Source organism: Chenopodium album, chromosome 1 (genome assembly GCF_948465745.1).
Source record: "Chenopodium album chromosome 1, dcCheAlbu1.1, whole genome shotgun sequence".
In the NCBI taxonomy this organism is placed as follows: Eukaryota; Viridiplantae; Streptophyta; class Magnoliopsida; order Caryophyllales; family Amaranthaceae; genus Chenopodium; species Chenopodium album.
In genome coordinates this window covers 5,734,540-5,755,011 of record NC_137834.1, presented here as the reverse complement: position 1 = coordinate 5,755,011, position 20,472 = coordinate 5,734,540, and the positions used below count along the sequence as shown (strand labels likewise).

The 20,472-nt window shown below is 34.6% G+C and overlaps 2 protein-coding genes across 2 annotated transcripts; one reads left to right on the top strand and one right to left on the bottom strand.

Moving 5' to 3' along the window:
• Positions 1-6,210: 6,210 nt before the first annotated feature.
• LOC145627310 (uncharacterized) lies at positions 6,211-6,765 on the bottom strand. Its single transcript, XM_081679707.1, has one exon. It carries the CDS (start codon positions 6,763-6,765, stop codon positions 6,211-6,213), a length of 555 nt encoding a protein of 184 aa, XP_081535833.1.
• A 6,188-nt stretch (positions 6,766-12,953) lies between these two features.
• LOC145639445 (protein DETOXIFICATION 29-like) lies at positions 12,954-20,382 on the top strand. The gene is made up of 9 exons (XM_081690721.1): positions 12,954-13,465; positions 17,354-17,549; positions 18,262-18,607; positions 18,798-18,884; positions 18,970-19,026; positions 19,186-19,424; positions 19,629-19,747; positions 19,892-19,978; positions 20,130-20,382. Exons 1-9 carry the CDS (start codon positions 13,097-13,099, stop codon positions 20,235-20,237), a joined length of 1,608 nt encoding a protein of 535 aa, XP_081546847.1. The 5' UTR covers positions 12,954-13,096; the 3' UTR covers positions 20,238-20,382.
• The last annotated feature ends 90 nt before the right edge of the window (positions 20,383-20,472 follow it).

Here is a 20,472-nt window from a genome sequence, read left to right as displayed (position 1 = left end):
TGAAATTACCACCGGTTTTTTTTTTGGGATGTACATACAATAAGGCGTATGCAAAATCATCAAGTAATTTCATTCATAAGAGAGTACATGAGGTTTATGTAAGGGAAGGTGTGTATTAGCCAATCTATATCCTTGTCTCATCTTTTTTTTTTCACTTTTACTTTGCCTATTTATATTCAGTATATTGTTGTGTATATGTGTCACAAATCCAACACATTAGAACAATTCAATAAATCCAAAATATGGTCCTCTAGCTAAAAAAAACAATAAATTCAATTTTTTTTTTTTTTTTTTTTTTATTTTTAGCATTTAGAAGGATAAGAAGCCAAGAACCAGATTGAAATGATAGATTGCCAATTTTCTTTTGTCTTGATCAATTATGGTAAAAAAAAATAATATGAAATAAAAAGACAAAATTCGTACATTATTTATGGTAAACATCTAAATAGACTTGGTTCACATTAGTAGACCACAAATATTAGAGACATTATGATCGTTTTATTAACAAAAAAAAATTGTCACTATGTTAAAATAAAGATTATTGTGTTAAAATCAAAGTCATGTGCTATTCTACATGTTGTAAGAGGTTAATTTATTAAAATGAAAATTTTAATATATTGATTTTAATTAATATTATAGGTTACTATGTTAAAATTATTAGATTTACTATTTTCAACATATATAAGCCGTACTTGAGATTCACAATAATATTAAATGTTTTTAAACAATATCCACACGGCCTAACTCATAGTGTCACTTGTACTTGAACTCATAATTACTCGCACTTAAATTTACAATTGTTGTCTAATTACTAACCCCTTACTGATTCAAATACTACACCGAACATCCCCTTAAATAACAAGATATGTGCATAAACAATTAATAACCCTTTCTCACAAAGCAAAGGTAACACACAATTTATTCGTAGCAAGATATGTGCATAAACAATTACTAAACTGACGAGATGTTTTCCAAGAGTGTTTTGAGCTTTTCAATAAATGTCTCAAAAATATAGTGAAAAACTATTTATTCAATCCTGAAAAATGTGGGTGTGTTTATAGTCCTTGGGAAATAAATCATTTCGTGACATAAAATATCATATCTTAGGTAAAGATCCTTGTGTTAATGCATAACTTGCATAAAGGAAATAAAACACCTCATATATTATTCTTTTTCCACAAATAAGACTAGAAGAATATCTAAGGATATATGTGAAATAATGTATCGTTCTCCTAATTATCACAATGTAGTTCGGTCGCTATGTAACACCCTAGAAATTCCTTTCCTTTAAAAATACCTATTTTACTCTTTAAAATACGATTTAGGAATATCTAAGACATTACCGCCACCGTGAGAACGACTAAGGCAATTATCAAAGACACACAGCGGAAGACTTAAATCAAAACCATTCAAAACGAGTCAACTTAAAAGTCAACCAAACGAAAGTAAAGTTAAAACCAAAGTCAAACGAAGTCAAATAAAATCAACCTACAACTTGGAACCATTGAAGGCCCTTATCAAAACCAATTAAATTGCGAAAACCTTTGTGTTAGTCTCATAAGCGTAACATAATATAATATTTGAAAGCAATAAACCGCATCACAACTAATAGAAACTAGCATGATTCGCTCTTCACTCACCCCGTCATGAATATGCTTCAACACCTGAAAATATTATCTCCACTTGTCCCCACTACTCTCCATTAAAAATGGGTCATCATAGGGCCAAGATAAAGACATGGCCAAACACACAAACACACACAATCAGCAAAGCTGAGTACATAAGCGTAATTAAACACACTAACATGCTTTCACCTATCAACACACACTTACCTCAATGCACCTGTTTACAAGCACACACAACAATCGACAAGACACTTTAACTAGACACTAAATAATTCATTTAGCGTTGATTACGCATCGAACGGGTTTCCAACTATACCTCCCCCAATAAATTGAGGTTAACTGACACGGGAGCTAACTGTGCCAGCGACAAACCTGTGCCACACATAGGTGGCGGAATTCCAGCGCATAATAATAATAAAAAGGAATATACAACGTCCTGTACTCCGTTAGAATTTATGATCAAATATAAAGTCACATAACTCCCCCCATATGTTCATACTCAAGGTATATACGTTCCAAGAGTTTTGGTCTTAATCTCTTTCACTTTACGTTATTTACATATTATTAGACTTGGTGATGACTCTCAAAGCATAACTATTCAATCATCAATAATTATTCAATCAACAAATATACCAATTTAATTATTCTTGAATATTTAGTGACCACATAATATTTAATGTTGAGCCCTTTTTAATTCTACCTCAGTGTCAAAGACACCTTAAACGCATAAAGCGCCAAAAATCCTATCCCTCGGTGTTAAAAACACCTTAAGTGCACAAAGGCACCAACATACAATTTATTCCTCGTGTACATAGACACTTATATAGCTCCTTCCTCATGCTTAAAGCATCAATAAAAATTATATGAACCATAATAAAATTCCTTTTCAATATTCCAAACATAATTAAGCAATTAGTTTGATTAAACATGCTCTCTATCAAGCCATAAATAAACATGTGGTTCATAAATAATATTCCAAACTATAAATTTCCATTCAATAACTCATCACAAGTAAATCATGCTTCTCAATTGAATCACTAATAACATCCAAATCACAAATTTTCATTCCAAACCTAGCATGATACTATTTTTAATTAATCAAACACATTTAGCATGCTACTTCATCAACATAACTATGCTAAGTACGCAAACGTACCTCAATAAAGCCCTTAAAGTGGCCGAAAACACTACAACAATTCCCTTGTATACACAATAATACTAAATTAATTACCCTTGTATACACAATTTCCAGCAACTTAAACTCACTTTAGACTACTTAAAATAATCTGAAAATTTATTTCAAAACCCCTAATTAAACTCTTCTTTATTGGGTAATTAAACCCTTTTCATAAAACCATCAAAAGTAGTACTTTGGGCAAAAATTCCAGCATTATAGTTTAATTAAAAACTCATCAAAACTCCATAAAGATTCAATCTTTAAGCTTGATTAATACTTCCAATCAATGGGTATATAAAACCCCCAAATTAATTTCAAGTTAGAGCCCTAAAAATCAATACTTTAATAATAAAAACCCTAACTTTCAATGCTTTATAAAATCTGAAATTAAAACACTTCACACTCTAAAATTTACAATCTTTAATTATCAAAACATAATTATAAAACATACTAATCATATTTAAACAATTAAAATCAAAAACCCAAATTATAAATTATTAGAACAATAATTAAAACAAGAGGAGAGAGAAGGGAGGAAGAAAGGTGGTGCGGCGGTGCAGTTTGGGCGACCACCGGCAGGTCGCCGGCGACAGCAGGTGGCAGGCCGGCGACGAGGCTGGCCGGACAGCAGGGGGTGGGGCTGCTTGTTTTTACGGGAAGGATGAAGGGGAAAGAAAAGAAAGAAGAAAAAGAAAAAGAAATAAAAGAAAAGAAAATTAAAGGAAAATAAGATAAAGAAAATAAAGAGAAAAGAAAAGTAAGACTAACCTCTTGTGTGGGAAAATTTTTTGGGATTGAAGGAGTATATATAGAGTAGGGTAGATTTAAGATATTTGGGCTTCATAAAAGATGATAGGAGGGAGAAACAATTGGCCCAAATAAATAAAAGAATGATTGGGCTTGTTATATATATATATATATATATATATATATATATATAATTGTAATTTGGTAGAGTGAGTATTAATCAAATTAAAAACTCAATTTATTTAATTCCCATAATTAAAACAAGGTGACCCAAAAATATACTTTATAAATAAGTAAATAATTTATAAAATACAATAAAAATACGGGGTATTACACGCTAACATAATCAGAATTGCTAATTATTGTAGGTAAGCCTCTAATAAAAGTATGATATTTCAATTCGATTCAAACTTTTATTAACAATAATAATTAATCAAACAATTGATCAGGTTGCAAGATTAACAATAAAAACACTATAAATTAGAGAAATCAATAATCAAAATCTATGATAAACTATCTAAAACATTAAGAAAACACAAACGAGGCATAATAGAGTACAAAACAGACAACTTATGCATATGAAACCTAAAAAGCGACTAAAAGTCCTAAAAATCCACTATAAACTTAACATAAACATGTTTATAAATCATATATAAATGTGATTCATCAACAGTCGACGGAAAACGTAGGAGGCTAAGATAGAAGAGGAAACCGGCGATGGTAGGCCTACGAAGGGGTTTATTTGTGATCCAAATTTAGGGTATTCGCCCAAATTAACTAAATTTCAAAAAAATAAAACAGCAACTTACCTGAGTACCGCCGTCTGAAAACAAAGGAGGGACAGGCAGGAGGGGAATCCGGCGGCGGTGGTCTGCGTGGGGGGTTGATTTGCGACCCAAAGTTAGGGTTTTCGCACAAAGTAACGAAATTAATAAAATAAAAAAAATAAAATGACATACTTGTGTGTAGCGTCGCCGGCCGGAGTTAGCTCGTTGGTGGGAACAACGGCGGAGTTAGCAACTGCTTGTTTCATTCTTCGTTGTTCTCCCTCTTCCCCCTTCTTCTCTGTTTCTTCTTTCCCCTTTCCCTTTCTTTCAAAAAGCAAGAACGACTTTGTTTTAATTTGTATTAAAAAATTCTACGACAATCAGATCGGTCGTAATTATTTTTTTTTTAAAAAAACACACCTAATTGTCACAACCGTTATAACGGCCGCAATAATATGAAAAACAGTCGCAATTAATGAAAATTACGACAGGCTATGTAACGGTCGTAACTAATATTAATTGCGACCGTTTTTATGACAGTCGCAATAAGACAGTCGTAAAATCGCCGAATTTTAGTAGTGTCTCTTCTTGTTATGGCCTTGCTATTGTTGGTAAGGACCTTAGATGGTTCTTCACCACCTCCAATGAGTTTGCTTGTTCTTAACCCCAAACAAACGTCTTGTTCTGGCGTAATACCACAAAGAACGACAAGGCTTTATCAGCTGATTTACTGATAAACCTTGTTAGCGCTGCCATACGACCGGTAAGCTTTTGTACATCTTTTATCGATTTCGATTGTGGTAAACTAAGGATAGCCTCAATTTTATCTGGGTTTGCGTCTATTCCTCTTTCACTGACCATGAACCCCAAGAACTTCCCTAACCGAACTTGAAAGACGCACTTCTCTGGATTTAACTTCATCTGGTAATGCCGAAGGGTTTCAAAGGTTTCCCTTAGATCTGCAACATGATCTGCGGCAATTGGCTTTTTACAATTAAGTCATCAACATATACTTCTACATTTCTTCCCTTCTGCTGGTTCGCAAAGACTTTGTCTACCAGCTTCTGGTATGTTGCTCCCGCGTTTCGCAGCCTGAATGGCATTGCCTTATAACAGTACCGCCAGCATCAGTGATGAAGGCCGCTTTGGTTCTATCGGGCTCATACAAACTAATGACTTGATGGTATCCTGAAAAGGCATCCATAAAGGTCAACAAAGCATTGCCGGAAGTTAAGTCTACCAGCTTATCTATCCTGGGTAGTGGGTAGCAATATTTCGGACAAGCTTTATTCAAATCTGTAAAGTCCACGCACATTCTCCACTTTCCTGACGGTTTTTTCACCATAACTTCGTTTGCTAACCATTTAGGATATGTACAAGGTTCAATAAACCCTGCCGCTAGCAGCTTGTTGACCTCTGCTTGTATAGCTTAAATCTTTTCTGTCGAGAAGTTTCGTTTATTCTTCCTAACCAGCCTTGCCATTCTATCAACATTTAATATATGCACCATAACTTCAAGGTGAGTCCTCGACATCTCATCTACGGAGAAGGAAAACACATCTGCATTTTCCCATAGGAGTTCCACCAAATGGAATCTCTTGTCGACATCCATATCAGATCCAACTTGCACTACTCTTCCCGGCACACCAGGCTGCAGTTCGATTTTGGAAGTTTCTCTTTGCGGTGAGGGGCGAGGAATATTCACCTGCCAAGTATCAAAATTCTCCATTGCCAAGTCATGTGTGAATGGAGTTCGCTCTATTTTCTGAGTTGCATGTTCAATGATGGATTGTTAGCTCAGTTGTTTCAGCGCCGACACATAACACTCCCTGGCCATGGTCTAACTTCCTCTAACGTGCTTTGTCCTGCCGACATTAGATACATACATCATTGTCTAATGGTACGTCGAAACTACAGCCTGCACGTCGTGGATCAGAGTTATGCCGACAAGGGCGTTGTATGCTGATGGTACATCAATTAACAGAAATTTCGTCATAACATCCCTAGCTGCTGCACCCTCACCAATTCTGACTTGTAAAGCGATGCTACCCTCTGGCCTAACTGTAGATCCATTAAAGCCAATAATAGGATAGGACACTAGCGTCAAGTATTCCTGGCTTATCCTCATTGCATCAAATGCCCTTGCAAACAGGATGTTAGCGGAGCTTCCTCCGTCTACTAATGCCCGCTTGATATCGGCTCCGTTGACCGTAAATATCAATACCAATGGATCATCATGGTGGAAAACTACACCCTTGACGTTAGCTTCCGAGAAAGACACAGAAGGGATTTTAGAAGGTCTGGGTCGCTCTTCGATTCCCAGTGCGTTCACTATATGCTTATACTCCGACAGACTCTTTTTTGCCCCGCTCACAGAACCTCCGTGCACCGTTCCACCGGTAATGACATCTATTGTATGGTCAGATGGTGCATTGCCCTGTCGGTACATTTCTGTGTGACTTTGTCAATAAGTATCATCCTGCATGGATGAATCTCCTTGCTTTCGGTAAGTTTGCCTTGGCTGCTGGGGTTGCTGTCGACTCGATCCTGCTTGGGCTCGACATTGTGATAAGTGCCCCTTCTTGATGAGGTCCTCGATATTTTCTTTCAGTTGGATGCACCCTTCAGTATAATGGCCGAGGTCCTTGTGAAACATACAATATTTTTTCACATCTCGACCTTTAGTTTTCATTAGCGCTGGAGGGTTCCAGTCTTCTCTATTCTGATTAACCGAGTATATCGCAGCCCTAGGTACATTCAACTGTGTATAACTGTTGTACCTGCCCAACCCTTTGCCAGGTCTATTCGCCCTTTGCTAGCTTTGCTGCTGCGGCCTACTCATTCCCTCGGCACGAGTATCGAACGCTACGTTGTCATTTTGTCGCCGAGACAGTTCGGCGGGTACTAGATGGCTGCTAGATCTCAAGAGTTCTTCACTTTTTATGTGCTCGTGTGCCTTGCCGAATGTCGTACCTAGGTTCGGGAAGGATTTCCGTGCCATATACCTTTTGAAGTCACTGTCTCAAAAATCATTCATTAGAGCCATCACCGCTATTTCTTGTTGTAGCTTTGGTATGGTATTAGCTTCGTTATTGAAACGTCTACTGATATCCCTGAGTGAATCCTCCTTTGTTTGCCTGACAGCCATCAGCTCCCCCGACGTTCTCTGCCTCACGTTGTTGCTTATGTATTGGCCGGTGAACAACTCTACCAAAGTTTCGAAGCAATCAACAGAACCGGGCTCTAAATTGGAAAACCAATCTAAGGCAACCCCAGTTAGCATTGTAGAAAAAACTTTGCACCACACAGCGTCCGTACCGGTATATAGCAACATGTGGCTTTCAAAGGCTGCCACATATCTCTTGGGATCCCCTTTGCCGTCATATGAGCATGACGGCATTTTAATTTTTTCCATCTGTTGATCAAGGACTCCTGAGTGAATGGGGATATTCTGGGCCTGACTACAGCCCTCGCTATGTGCCTTGGCGGCCCACTACTGTCCTCATGCTGATAAGAATCTTAATCCCCTATCTGTATGCCCTGGGAGATTGGGTGCGTTGTCGGTGCAACCAGTTCTTGAGTTTGCGGCCAAGGTTGGGGTTGCAGCCGGGGTTGAGGTTGTGCTACTACCCAATCAAACTAGCTTTCGAGGTTAACAAACACGGGCGCTGACGGCCCCCCTTTTTCTGCTACCCTACCCACGGTCATGTCAGCTATTTCCTTTCTCTTCGTGGACATCGCTCGCATGACCTTGGCCGTTTTTTCTAATTCCTCCGGGGTGAACCCCTCCAGAGGGTCCAGGGTTGGGGCTTGGTTAGGCTCAGGCGTTATCAGCATGTTTTCCAGGTCCTTTTGAATGAGATGAGTTTCATCCTCGACCACGGTTTCAGGTGCATTGTTCACGGTTTTGCTTGTACCGGCATTAAAAATGCCGCTGTCATAATTGCGATTTTCGACTTCAAGTGCTGGTGTTATGATTTCCTTTCATGACTGTCGGAGGTCTTTTGGACGATAGAAGTTATTACTATCCCCTCCTTATAGCGTCAATTGTTCCGGGTGAGCTTCGGTTCCATTAATCCTTCAGGGTTGGTAAAGGTTTACCGCCCAATTCAGCTCCTACACAGTCAACACAATTTAGCTAACCCGGGGGTTATCCGGGAATAACTGCTCTGATGCTAAAATTAGCAATTTTGATGAGAAGAATAAATGAGAAGGTAAGAAAGTGTTTCTAGAGAGTGAAAGAGATAATAAAGATATAAAGAGAGATAGAGATCCTACCTTATAATGAAAATATGCTTGGGTATTTATAGAAAAGTAACCAAGCTGGTGCCACCTATTAACATAGGTGGCAGACCGACCTTGTAGGCAGAAGGTGCCTACGTGGCCAAAAAAAGGCCGACATGGATGTTAAGCCGGTATGCTAATCAAGACTTGATTAGCGGTAAAAAAAATGTTTATGTGCAGCTAACTCTTGACAGTGTCGGCACTATCCCGTACAAGTATAATATTAATAAAATATTTAATGAAACGTTTTAAACAAGATCTCATGTGAAAATATTATCACTTACTCCATCCGTCCCTTAATTGGATTTCTACTTCTCTCTATTATGTGAGGAATAAATACTAGAAATAGAAATCTAATAAAGGGATGAAGGGTGTATAAATTAATGAGTATCCACGGTCAAAGTTTTCAAAGTTTAACACATATATTTACGATGGGGAAAAAAAATAAGGGACAATGCAAAGAGAGTACTTCAGGTGCGGGGAAATAATAGGAACTCTAGAAATTAAAGAAAGTCAATAGCAGAACATGCATGTTGCATGCAATTTTTCTGCTTGATCGTCATGCTTTATTTTTAAATCACAAAAGAATTTATGCTGTTAGAATAAAAACAAATCAATAAATAACAAAATTAATTACTCAGGCTAGTGGTCATCAATCCTCACTAAATATAACTTGGGTGTAAAGATTCCCTCGGAACACTTACATTGAAAATAAAATAAATTAAAAATAATTATTAGGAATTTGACTCTAGCTCGGAAACAATATTATCGTGTACTCTATATTGTAAAATAAGTGTTTCAATAACTACAAATATAATGAATAATGTGTTTGTTTAATCAAAGGAAGATGGTGTGACACTTTGAAAACGAATTCTGGCGCAACCTTAACCTAAAGAGGGGCTATGCCTATATCAATTGATGCACCTCGGCACGACAATTAGGACAAGAGATCTAGATGGCCGCTTTACACCAAGAAAGCCAGCAATCCTTGTGAAATATGTGACCACATGTCTTCAAAACCCGGATACTTTGCTCTTCCAATTCGGATACATCTTTATCCCATCCCTCCAAGCAAATCGAGCATTCGGTGCAATTCCTAGCTATTTTCGAAGCTACTTCCCTTTGTTCCCTAACCGCTCGCTTTGATGTTGATCCACCCATGTGCTGCATTTGTAGGCGGTCCTTCTCAAAAGATATAAGTCTAGATCACAGAAGAAGCCACATTTATCAATAGGGATGTCCTTCATCTCCAAAACTCTGCTGTCATGAGCCAATCTTTAGTCATGAACCCTAAAGCAGCACAATAAATTTGTATTGGTATTAAGTAATCTTTGGTTGGGTTATCAAACAACAAATCTTTGCTCACACAATACGAAAACTTGCAGTTCCAATTTGGGTTCGAACCACCACATTTGTCAATCTGAGTATAAACCGGAGGAGTCGGGCCCTCTAACGATACTACAGCGTAGGTACATATTTGCCGACCAAGCCTCTGTGCTCGGATCCAAGCTGGATATTTTAGGGCTTTGCCTGATTCTATGCTCAATTCTAAACGCCATCCTTCTTTCATGTTACTGTTTTGTTGAGCGTTGAAAAAAATCACTTTGTATTTTTTTTCTTTTTGACTTGAATAGTGATTCTGTAATATATACTTCCTCCGTTTTCTTTTACTTGCAACACTAAAGTTACTTTAGGGAAAAACTATACTATTTCCCTTATTTAAAGCACATGGCCCACTAAATTACACTCCTAACAACCACTCATCCCATTTTAAAGTGTATTATATCATGTGAACCCCACATTTCTTAAATACCGTGAAAAAGTATGTGTTGCATCTAAAAGAAAACGGAGGAAGTATATATATATATATATATATATATATATATATATATATATATATATATATATATATATATATATATATATATATATATATATATATATATATATATATATATACCCCACATTTCTTAAATATCGTGAAAAAGTATGTGTTGCATCTAAAAGAAAACGGAGGAAGTATATATATATATATATATATATACCCTCCTAACTCCCTAGTCGTATAAATCGCATTATAAGATATAACTTAGATAGGTTAGAGATAGATGATGGGATCAAATTGTGTTGAGGATATTAGATGAATATATACCAAATCTATCTCTTAGGATTTTCATCAAATTTTAAGTTATTAGGATTATTTTCTTAGAACAAAGAGGAATCTGATGTTAACAGAATTCCTAGACTACTCGTCTGGCAGAGAGAGTCAACTACATACCCGGGAGTGTTTTCGAGAAAGGCCCTCTCGACAATCAAGTCAATACTGACCGTACTTTAACGGGTCGGACACTTTAAGAGTGAGGGAGAAGGGTAAGAAATCCCTACCCTGAAAGTGTCTCTAATAGAGATTGAACCCCGGCTCAACCTCAAGGTTGGAAGGTGGCAATCTTACCACTACACCAATCTTAGCTTGGTACTACCTGATTGTTTTATGTAGACCAATATTTGTAGGAGAATATGCATGATGTGTACAATTCTTGAATATTCTTGCTTTAAGGGTATTTTGATAATTTCAGTATTTACCGAATTGGGCCCACATAATAACTTCATTTGGTCAAGCTCTAAAATAGTCATAGATATAATCAAGGAAAATGTGATTTCTGATCACAGATGCAGGGAAATCATAGGAACTCTAGAAATTACTCGTAAATAAAGTAACAAAATTAATTACTTTGCATAATGTTTGATATTTGAACCAGGCGATTTTTACTGGTTCTTGGTTTGTATAAATGTATTGCTTATGAATGTTTCTAACATAGATAAAATTTTGGTTTGAGGTCTTTTAATGGTTGTTAATCTTAATCTTAATTTTTAGACAAAATTAAATCAATTACTAAAAAATACTACGTAATAATAATTAAGTACTAGTAAATTCTCAGTGAGTTAGTCTAGTGGCCATCAATTTGAAAATATTAATATATCTTGGGTGTGGAAATTTCCTCAGAACACCTAAGTTGAAAATAAAATATTTTTTTAGGAATTTCGGGAACAATACTATCATATACCCCGTACTCTAAGGGCCTGTTCACTTTAGATTAATTTCAGTCCAGTTCAGTTCAGTTCAACTCGTAATTTCCTTCTCTCATAAAATATTCAGTTCACTTCAATTCAGCTCACTTCAGTAAATGTGAACAGACCCTAACAATCTAACTACTCATATTACATAAATATAGAAATTTTAATATATACTTTGTGTATTAAATTTATGTTTTAATTGTGCTTTTTTCTCTAGTGATAATGGAAAATACTTCCATGGTTCCAGTTCACCATAATACGGAATATTATTTATGGAGCTTAGGTCCAGATGTTAGACATGTACTAACTAACACTATGTTAAACGTAGTGACTCTAGTTTTAATACAATGACATTTATTAAAAGATGTGTGGACTTGGTTCGCAATAATATTGCGGGCTTGAAGCCCACACGCAGTGGCGTATCCAGGAATTCAGAAGTGGGGGTTCGGTATCGTTAATTACAAAATAAGATATAGCCCCCCAGTCATTTAAATTGCAACGTTGAGGATTTTACGCTTGTAAAATTTTAGAACTTAAATATATTATATTTTTGTAAAAATTAAAGAAAGTTGATATCATTAAAGCATTTTTATAGACGAATTGAATCTAACAAACCAAAGGCCCAAAGTGCATCTAATGATCCAGACCAAAACCACTGAGCTCCACTAATTTTCAACTGTCATGTACGCACATCAACTGTATATATCCGTTTTTCATGCTTTATGAACCAAAAAAAAAAAAAAAAAATTATAATTTTTTTTCAAAAAATCTGTGGGTTCAATAAACCCCCTTAGATCCGCCCCTGCCTACACGTACCAACCCATGTTAGGTTGAAAATATTGACTTTAATTTTAACATAATGATCTCTATTATTTATATCAACTAATGTATTAAAATTTTCATAATAAAATATATTAATTTTTTATGACCTTCATTCTAGCACAATAACTTTCATATTCACATAGTGATCTTTTTATCAATATAACGACCTTAATTAAAATACAGATGACATTCAAACATAGTGACCTTAATATTAGTAGTGCACAATAAACTAATATAAATCGGGTTAATTTAAAAATATTATCGATTTAAAATAGTGAAGTGGACAAATATTACTCCGTATTAAAGGATTCATTTATCACCATTAATGACGCAATCAATGCATTGATCTTATATTGCCATATTGGACAATTATTATATTTTGGCAGCAATGTTTTGGACACTTATTATCTAGCTAAATAATGTGCCATCCCAAATTCCCAATAGTGTAAACAATAAAGTGACATTTCATCTATATCTATCCAACACAATAAATATTCCCTCAAAAAAATTAACGCGACACAATATTATAAGTAGTCCTTTTTAATATTCTTTTCTACCAATCTACCAACCATCACCCTCCTCGGCCATCTTTAGCAATAATGGATAATAACAGTGGCAATCAGCCCCTATTATCTTCTTCCGCCGCCACTGCCGCTGCCGCTGCCGCTGCCGCTGCCGCTACCGATGATGATCAGACAGTAACACAAAATTTAAGAACAAGAATTATAGGCGATCATTATGAAGAGGAGGATATTCCACAAATTACAAGTCCAAAAATGTTTTTCAATGTGTTTTGTATGGAGTTGAAGAAAACCATGTATCTTGCCGCACCATCTACTTTTATGCGTACTTGCCAGTACTCCCTTGGCGCCATCTCCATCACCGTCACCGGTCAACTTAACACCCTTGACCTCGCCGCCTTCTCGGTCGAGAACTCCGTTATTGCTGGCTTCTCCTTTGGTGTACTGGTACGTATTTAACGTAACAACTCTTGTTAGAGATCGATTTGATCGTATCTTAGATATCTTAAACAACGATATATTTATAAATCACAAACTTTAGTCAAAGTAGTACAAATGAATAATGCAAAAAATAGAAATGAAATAAGTATTTAAAAATAAATGGAGTAATACGTAAGATATCGCATCTCTAACAACTAACTCTACATACTACACTTTACTATTTTTTATTAATTTTTTGTCTAGATCGGATGAGTTATTTGAGCATTGCAAATAAACACACGACCTTATTATACACAAACTCTCAGTCTTTGTTACTAGGTGCGACTTAGTAACTAAAAATTTTATTCTTAAATGATACTCCCTTTGTTTCAATTTATTAGTCTCATATACTATTTTGGGCGTTTAAAAAAAATCTACTCATATTGAATGTATTTCACTTTTAAGTTTTAACTTAGCTTTTATTTCTTATTTTATACATATTAAATTCTTTTTTGGTCAAATTAATTGATTGTGAATTGATGACATGACTCAAAGTAAAGAAATTACTCCATTAATTTATGCAATTATGGCTAATACTTTCCTTAGAAAAATCAATAATTTTAATAAGGCAAAACTATTTATGAATTATTTTTTACTTTAATGTTATATTCCAAAATCCTTCTTTTATTATTTTACTAGATTAGTACCCGTGCGTTGCACGGTGGTTGATTAGTAATTTTTTATCTTTTGTTGTTGATAACTTTCTAATATGATTTGGCTCGTTATTTATTTTTTTTTAAAAATTGTTATATAAATATATATATATATAAATAAAAATAAAAATAAAAAAAAATAGTTATAAAATGCTGCATCATAATGTAATATTTACTATGTTATTAAAAAATATACTAAAATGATGGTTAGATTAAATATATTAATGTTGTATAAATGTATAATTCATTAAGCTTATACGTTTAGAGTGGAAGCTAAATAAATGTGTATTTACTATTAAAAAAAAAATAAAATGTGTATTAATTTGTTCAAAAAAAAAAAGTGTATAATTAGCTTCCAATATCTATGTCTATATAATATTGTTGTATTATGAATATTCAAAAGTAGTGTGGAGTATATATACAACAATATTGATGTCAAATTCAAATTTCACACCTAATTTGTCCTAGTTTCTACCTAGAAAAGACCAAAAAAAAAAAAAAAAAAAAAAAAAAAATGACATCATAGGTAAAAATTAGAGGAAATTTTTTTTATGAGAGTTTGACACGTAAGCACTTTAAGAAATTGATGACATCATCAATGTTTTGTTTTAGTAATAGTTAATAGATGTGATTGATTCTATATGATACTATTATATTGAAACGGAGGAAGTAGATTATTTAAATCATTAAAATCTCATCAAATACATAATTAGCGTGATCTAAAACAGTGGTTAGATAGACAGATTGTAGAAAAGGAATAATTGATGCACGATAATTCAAATTAAATCAAAAGGTAGTCTTTTAAAGATTTTTTTATGCTAGTGTCCTTTTTTGACTAACTGGTACAAACTTTAAAAGCAGTTACACTAATGATTATTCAATATAATAAAAGTTCGACTCACTTTGCATTTGTATAGTATCCAATAAACATCTTTGACCATGAATATCCTCATTATGCTATGTATAAGTAAAAATTATAAAAAGTTAATATTTAAAAAATTTATACTACGTGGAAAATCTAATAAGATCTCATATGCTAATTTTTTATATTCTATAAGTCAATAATTCATAGAATGATCAAAGTGAGTGAGACTTTCAAAAAGTGAGGTAGTACTTTTTTTAGTAATATTGATTTCATTAAGCAATTTAGAATTTTCGGTGATCAACTTTCTTCTGGCAAGAAGATGAAATTTCTTATTCCCCCCAAACGCTACCCAAAAAAGTTTGCCTATGATGTTGGTGTTTGTAACTTGTAAGTGTATCCATAGTCGCATGTCGTCGAGCGTGGTCTGATTATATTTGCCAGCATTGTGTGTCTACTAGTGTCGTGTGATGTGTCCATGCCCACGAATTGGAATTATACTTCAGTAGGTGTGTTAGTATTGTCCTTTTAATAAACTTGTTTGCTTGTTATTAAAAAAATAATAATAAAAACTAATATGATCATATTCAACTCTCTCGTTTACTCCCTTCGTTTTTAAATATTTGCTCCATTTTTCTTGGAAACGTATGCTGATGCTTATCTTTGATCAATAATATCTTTAATTATTAATAAGTATAAATTTTAACAATTGAAAATAAATAATCTATTCATTGAGATGATTCTAACAAGTACCCACAAGACTATATTTTTATAAATAGAACAAGTATTTAAAAACAGAGGAGTAGTACTTAGTAGTATAAGACATTTATGTGTGTAGAAATTTGTTGTGTTATTAAAATTTAAGGCTAATGTGGTGCGTAGATATTGTTTGTATCCTTGAAATTTATGACTAATTAATGATATTGATTGTATAAGTACATCATAATAGATCTGTTTCGTAATTAAGTGATGGTTGTATACTCGTAACCATTACCAATTAAAACTTGTATTTTCATATTACAAATTTGATCATAGTTGTAAAAAAAATTAGCTAGTTGTGTGTAAATATACATACTTGATTAGTACGAAGTACTTTTTTTTTAATCAATGTTGTGATGATGACAGCAAACACGTTTTTTATGATTCACACAATTCCTCCCCTACTAAACAAGAAAATGAAATGCATAGATCAAGTTGGAAAGCAGAGACTTGATTACATAAAAAAAAATCTCATCTTCTATCTCTTTCTCTTACGATGAGTTGTAAGAACCACAACGTTACGATACTTAATCGATGGGCCTGAGGTGTTAGGTTAGGAGGGGTTCGAATATAAAAAATAAATTGACCAACATAAATTGCATAAATGAGATTGTTTTGAGTTTTAAATTATTAATTTTGAAAACGCTAGTACTAGTACTATATATTGAATAGAGAGAGATTTGTAATAGGGGATTACAACCGTACATACCCATGTTGTATGAGTAGACTTGTTTATTCAGGTCAACGGGTCGAATTCGAGTCAAATTTCGAATTGTTTGGGTCATTTTATTCAAGTGGTTTAATTTGAATGGATTGAATCATTACAAATTATGATAAATGGGTCAAATTGGGTCAATTTTGAGTTTTTTGGGTCGAGTCAGGTTTTCTCTTAATAAACGAGTTTGGAATCGGGTCAAGTTGGGTTATCGAGTCAGGTCGGATCAGGAATTGACAGGCGTAAATATGAGCATCATACAGATCAAAGTATGTTGGTTATTTTCTATGAAACTTTAAATTTTAATGGTATATTTTGTGTATCATATCATGCATTATAAAAAAAAATATAAATTACCATTGCCTATTGGAGTCTCAATGCCACTATGAGTCTGATATATCATTAAAATTTACCTACTTCATAAAACTTTGTTTGTCCACATCTACGTACACACATCATACATGCATGCTGATTGCTGACATGCATGTTGTTTAAATTTTCACGTGTCTAGAAGTCTCATGAATATTTACTAGTTCTAGCATCTTTTACTGTTTTTCGCCAATTTCACAACATGCTTATTGAGGAGTTGGACTACACTAACCCAACAAGTACAAACATATATAAGGCTAGTAGGAAAATTCGTGTTCTAACATAGCTTATCTAAACTTGTTACACTTTTAACGTAAAGATAAGATAGTAAAATGTTGCTTAGCTACCCATATACTTTCCAATTGCCAAGTTTTTCGATTCTGTATTGCTTCCTTATTCATCATTTCAACTCTTCATCGTCATATTTGTAATTTTGTATCATAATCCGTAATTATTATTATTTGGGTCACTGTTTTAATTATACTTGGTATAAATAGTTTGGAATGGGAAGTGCGTTGGAGACATTATGTGGGCAAGCATATGGGGCAAAACAGCTGAACATGCTTGGAGTTTACTTGCAAAGGTCTTGGGTGATCCTCTTCACTACAGCTCTTATACTCAGCCCCCTCTACATCTTCGCCACCCCGCTTTTGCTCCTCATCGGAGAAACTCCTGCTATTTCAAGGGCTGCAGGTAAGTTTTGCTCAATTTTTTCGTAGATGGGGTATAGTGTTGGAATCATGTCTTGTTCTTTATTCTGTTTTGACATCCATATAACTGTGTCCTAGTGCTTGTACCTTTCTATATTCGTTTTCATGCAACGTAAAAGATACTTTGGATTGACAATAACATATTTAAAATTCCTTAACAACATTGTTTAAAATTACAGGGATTTTTGTCAACAATTGCCTTTAAGTTACCACTATTGTGAACAACTAGCTTTTACTTTATAATTTGTGAATAACTACCTTATATTGATTTTTTAGTTTGGTACCACTACCATCGTCAAAATATACCCCAAATTGAAAACCCTAATCTAACTTGGGTGTTAATTAGCAAATCAAAAGTGAAAAGCATTAATATGGGGTTTAAATTAACTAGATGTAGCATTAAGGTGCTTAAAATAGGTTTTAATAGGGTCTTTTATATGTAATTAGAGTTTCTTTTGTTTGAAATTGTTGATTGTGGGTCCCACTAATGGAAATTTGGACAAAATCCGTCTAATGGTAGTGATATCAAAATAGAAACTCAATATAAGATAGGTGTTCGCAAACTTTAAAATAAAAGTGTTTGCAAAAATGGTAATTTAAAAGGTATTTATTCACAAATTTTCCAAAATTACAGGACTACATACTAAAGTGTTGAGATGTGGTAATAAAAATTTCTAGATCCGTCATTTGGGCAGGTAAGGTAGCAACATGGATGATCCCACAGCTATTTGCATATGCGACAGTATTCCCAATCATAAAGTTCCTACAAGCACAACGTAAGGTGATGACCATGGCGGCGATCACAGGTGTAGCCTTGCTCCTACATTCCTTTTTCTCCTGGCTGCTTGTAATAAAGCTCGGATGGGGCCTCCCTGGTGGGACCGCGGTGTTAGACACTTCGTGGTGGTTCATAGTCTTGGCCGAGCTTGCGTACATTTTCAGTGGGAGGTGTGGAGAGGCTTGGAGTGGTTTTTCATGGAAGGCTTTTAATGATTTATGGGGCTTTGTTAGGTTGTCTGTTGCCTCTGCAGTGATGTTATGGTAAGGCTAAGGCCCTATACTTCCAACTTCAACTCCGCAATGCTATCCAAGTTTTATTTACTTGCAAACAAATCTTATTTAAATATTTTTTATGGATGTCAACTAGTTTAGTTGGTTAATCATACAGTTTGAACTAAATATCATTATTATTTTGCTTATTATGTTTTAATCTTATTGGTAAACTGTGCAGCTTAGAAACGTGGTATTTTATGGCTCTGATTCTGTTTGCCGGGTATTTAGAGAATGCAGAGATTTCAGTGGGTGCTTTATCTGTATGGTAAGACAAATTGCTGATGCTAATCTATTTCCGAACTCATCAATAATTGCATTAACTAACACCAATCTTGTGAGCTTAATCTCAGCATGAACATACTAGGGTGGACAATGATGGTGGCTTTGGGATTCAATGCAGCCGTAAGGTTTGTGTTTAAAAACCATTAATACATAATTACATATAAAGTACATATGTTCATCTTGCAAATGCTAAGAACTAGTAACTTATTTGGTAGCTAGTTATATATAGTGGTAATGGGGATGAATTTAAGTGATTAATTCGTAAGTGTTTCTGAATTGTGAAGTGTGAGGGTATCAAATGAACTCGGAGCAGCACGTCCCAGAATGGCAAAGTTCTCAGTTTTGGTTTCGGTATTAACATCATTCTTGTTCGGTTTGATCATGGCGACAGTGCTACTTATATTTCGGAAAGATTATCCAGCAGTATTTTCCAGCAGTAATGAGGTACAAGAGCTTGTGACTGAGCTAACTCCAATTCTCGCAATTAGCATCATTATCAACAATTTTCAGCCTGTTCTCTCAGGTAAATCAAGCATGCTCTATGATTTAGCTACTTTCACTTGTAACTATTCACTCCACATTATACTTATATAAACTTATCAACCCGAGTCGAGGCCTTATTTTCACCCAATTTACAAAATTATACTTATCTAAACTTATCAACCTGAGTTGAGGTTATTGTTGATTAGAGATGATTTAATTTTGATCTCTTTATGGGGCTTCCTAGGTGTGGCAATTGGAGCAGGATGGCAAGCTTTGGTTGCATACATTAACATTGCATGTTACTACATATTAGGAATCCCCTTGGGCCTCACATTGGGATATGTGGTTGGTTTAGGTGTCAAGGTATGCAACTTCATTCACACTATATTTTTGAACATTCTTACATGTAATCGAATATGTACACCTAGAGATAGATGTACCGAAGATTTTTATTTTTTGTTTCTCATTTTGATGATTTTTTTTATCTTTACAAATGTTACGTTGTAGGGGATATGGTTTGGGATGCTTGCTGGTACATGTGCACAGACGATCATCCTATTTTTGATAGTCTACAAAACCAACTGGGATAAAGAGGTAAACAAACTATAGACCTCACTAATTCATTCTCGATAAGGATGCTCTAAGTTAGCTCGTTGTGTTGCTATACAAGTTTAGTATAGTTTTCTCACTTCAGTTCAAAACAATGTATTCAAAACTTCTATCATATTTATGTAATTATATGCAGGCCTCCATTGCTGGAGAGAGAATAAAGAAGTGGGGAGATTCAATCAAAGAAGAAAAACGCAAGATGCTGAGAGATGACCATTCAAGACTTGAAGAATTCGTTGCATAGAAAAAGTTAGGGCATTGTGGGAGGAGAAGATAGCGTCTTCTCAAGACCTAACTTGTCAATTTTGTGAGGCTTTTGCTTGAAAAGCATGTAAGAGAAGACGATCATTTGATTGATGGATGGTAATAAAGGAAACTAAATTTATCAACCTACATGTTTATTAAACCTAAACGCTTCTCTTGAGCACTGAAAGGTATAATAAGTGCTTTACTACACATCCACACTAAATTAGAGCCGG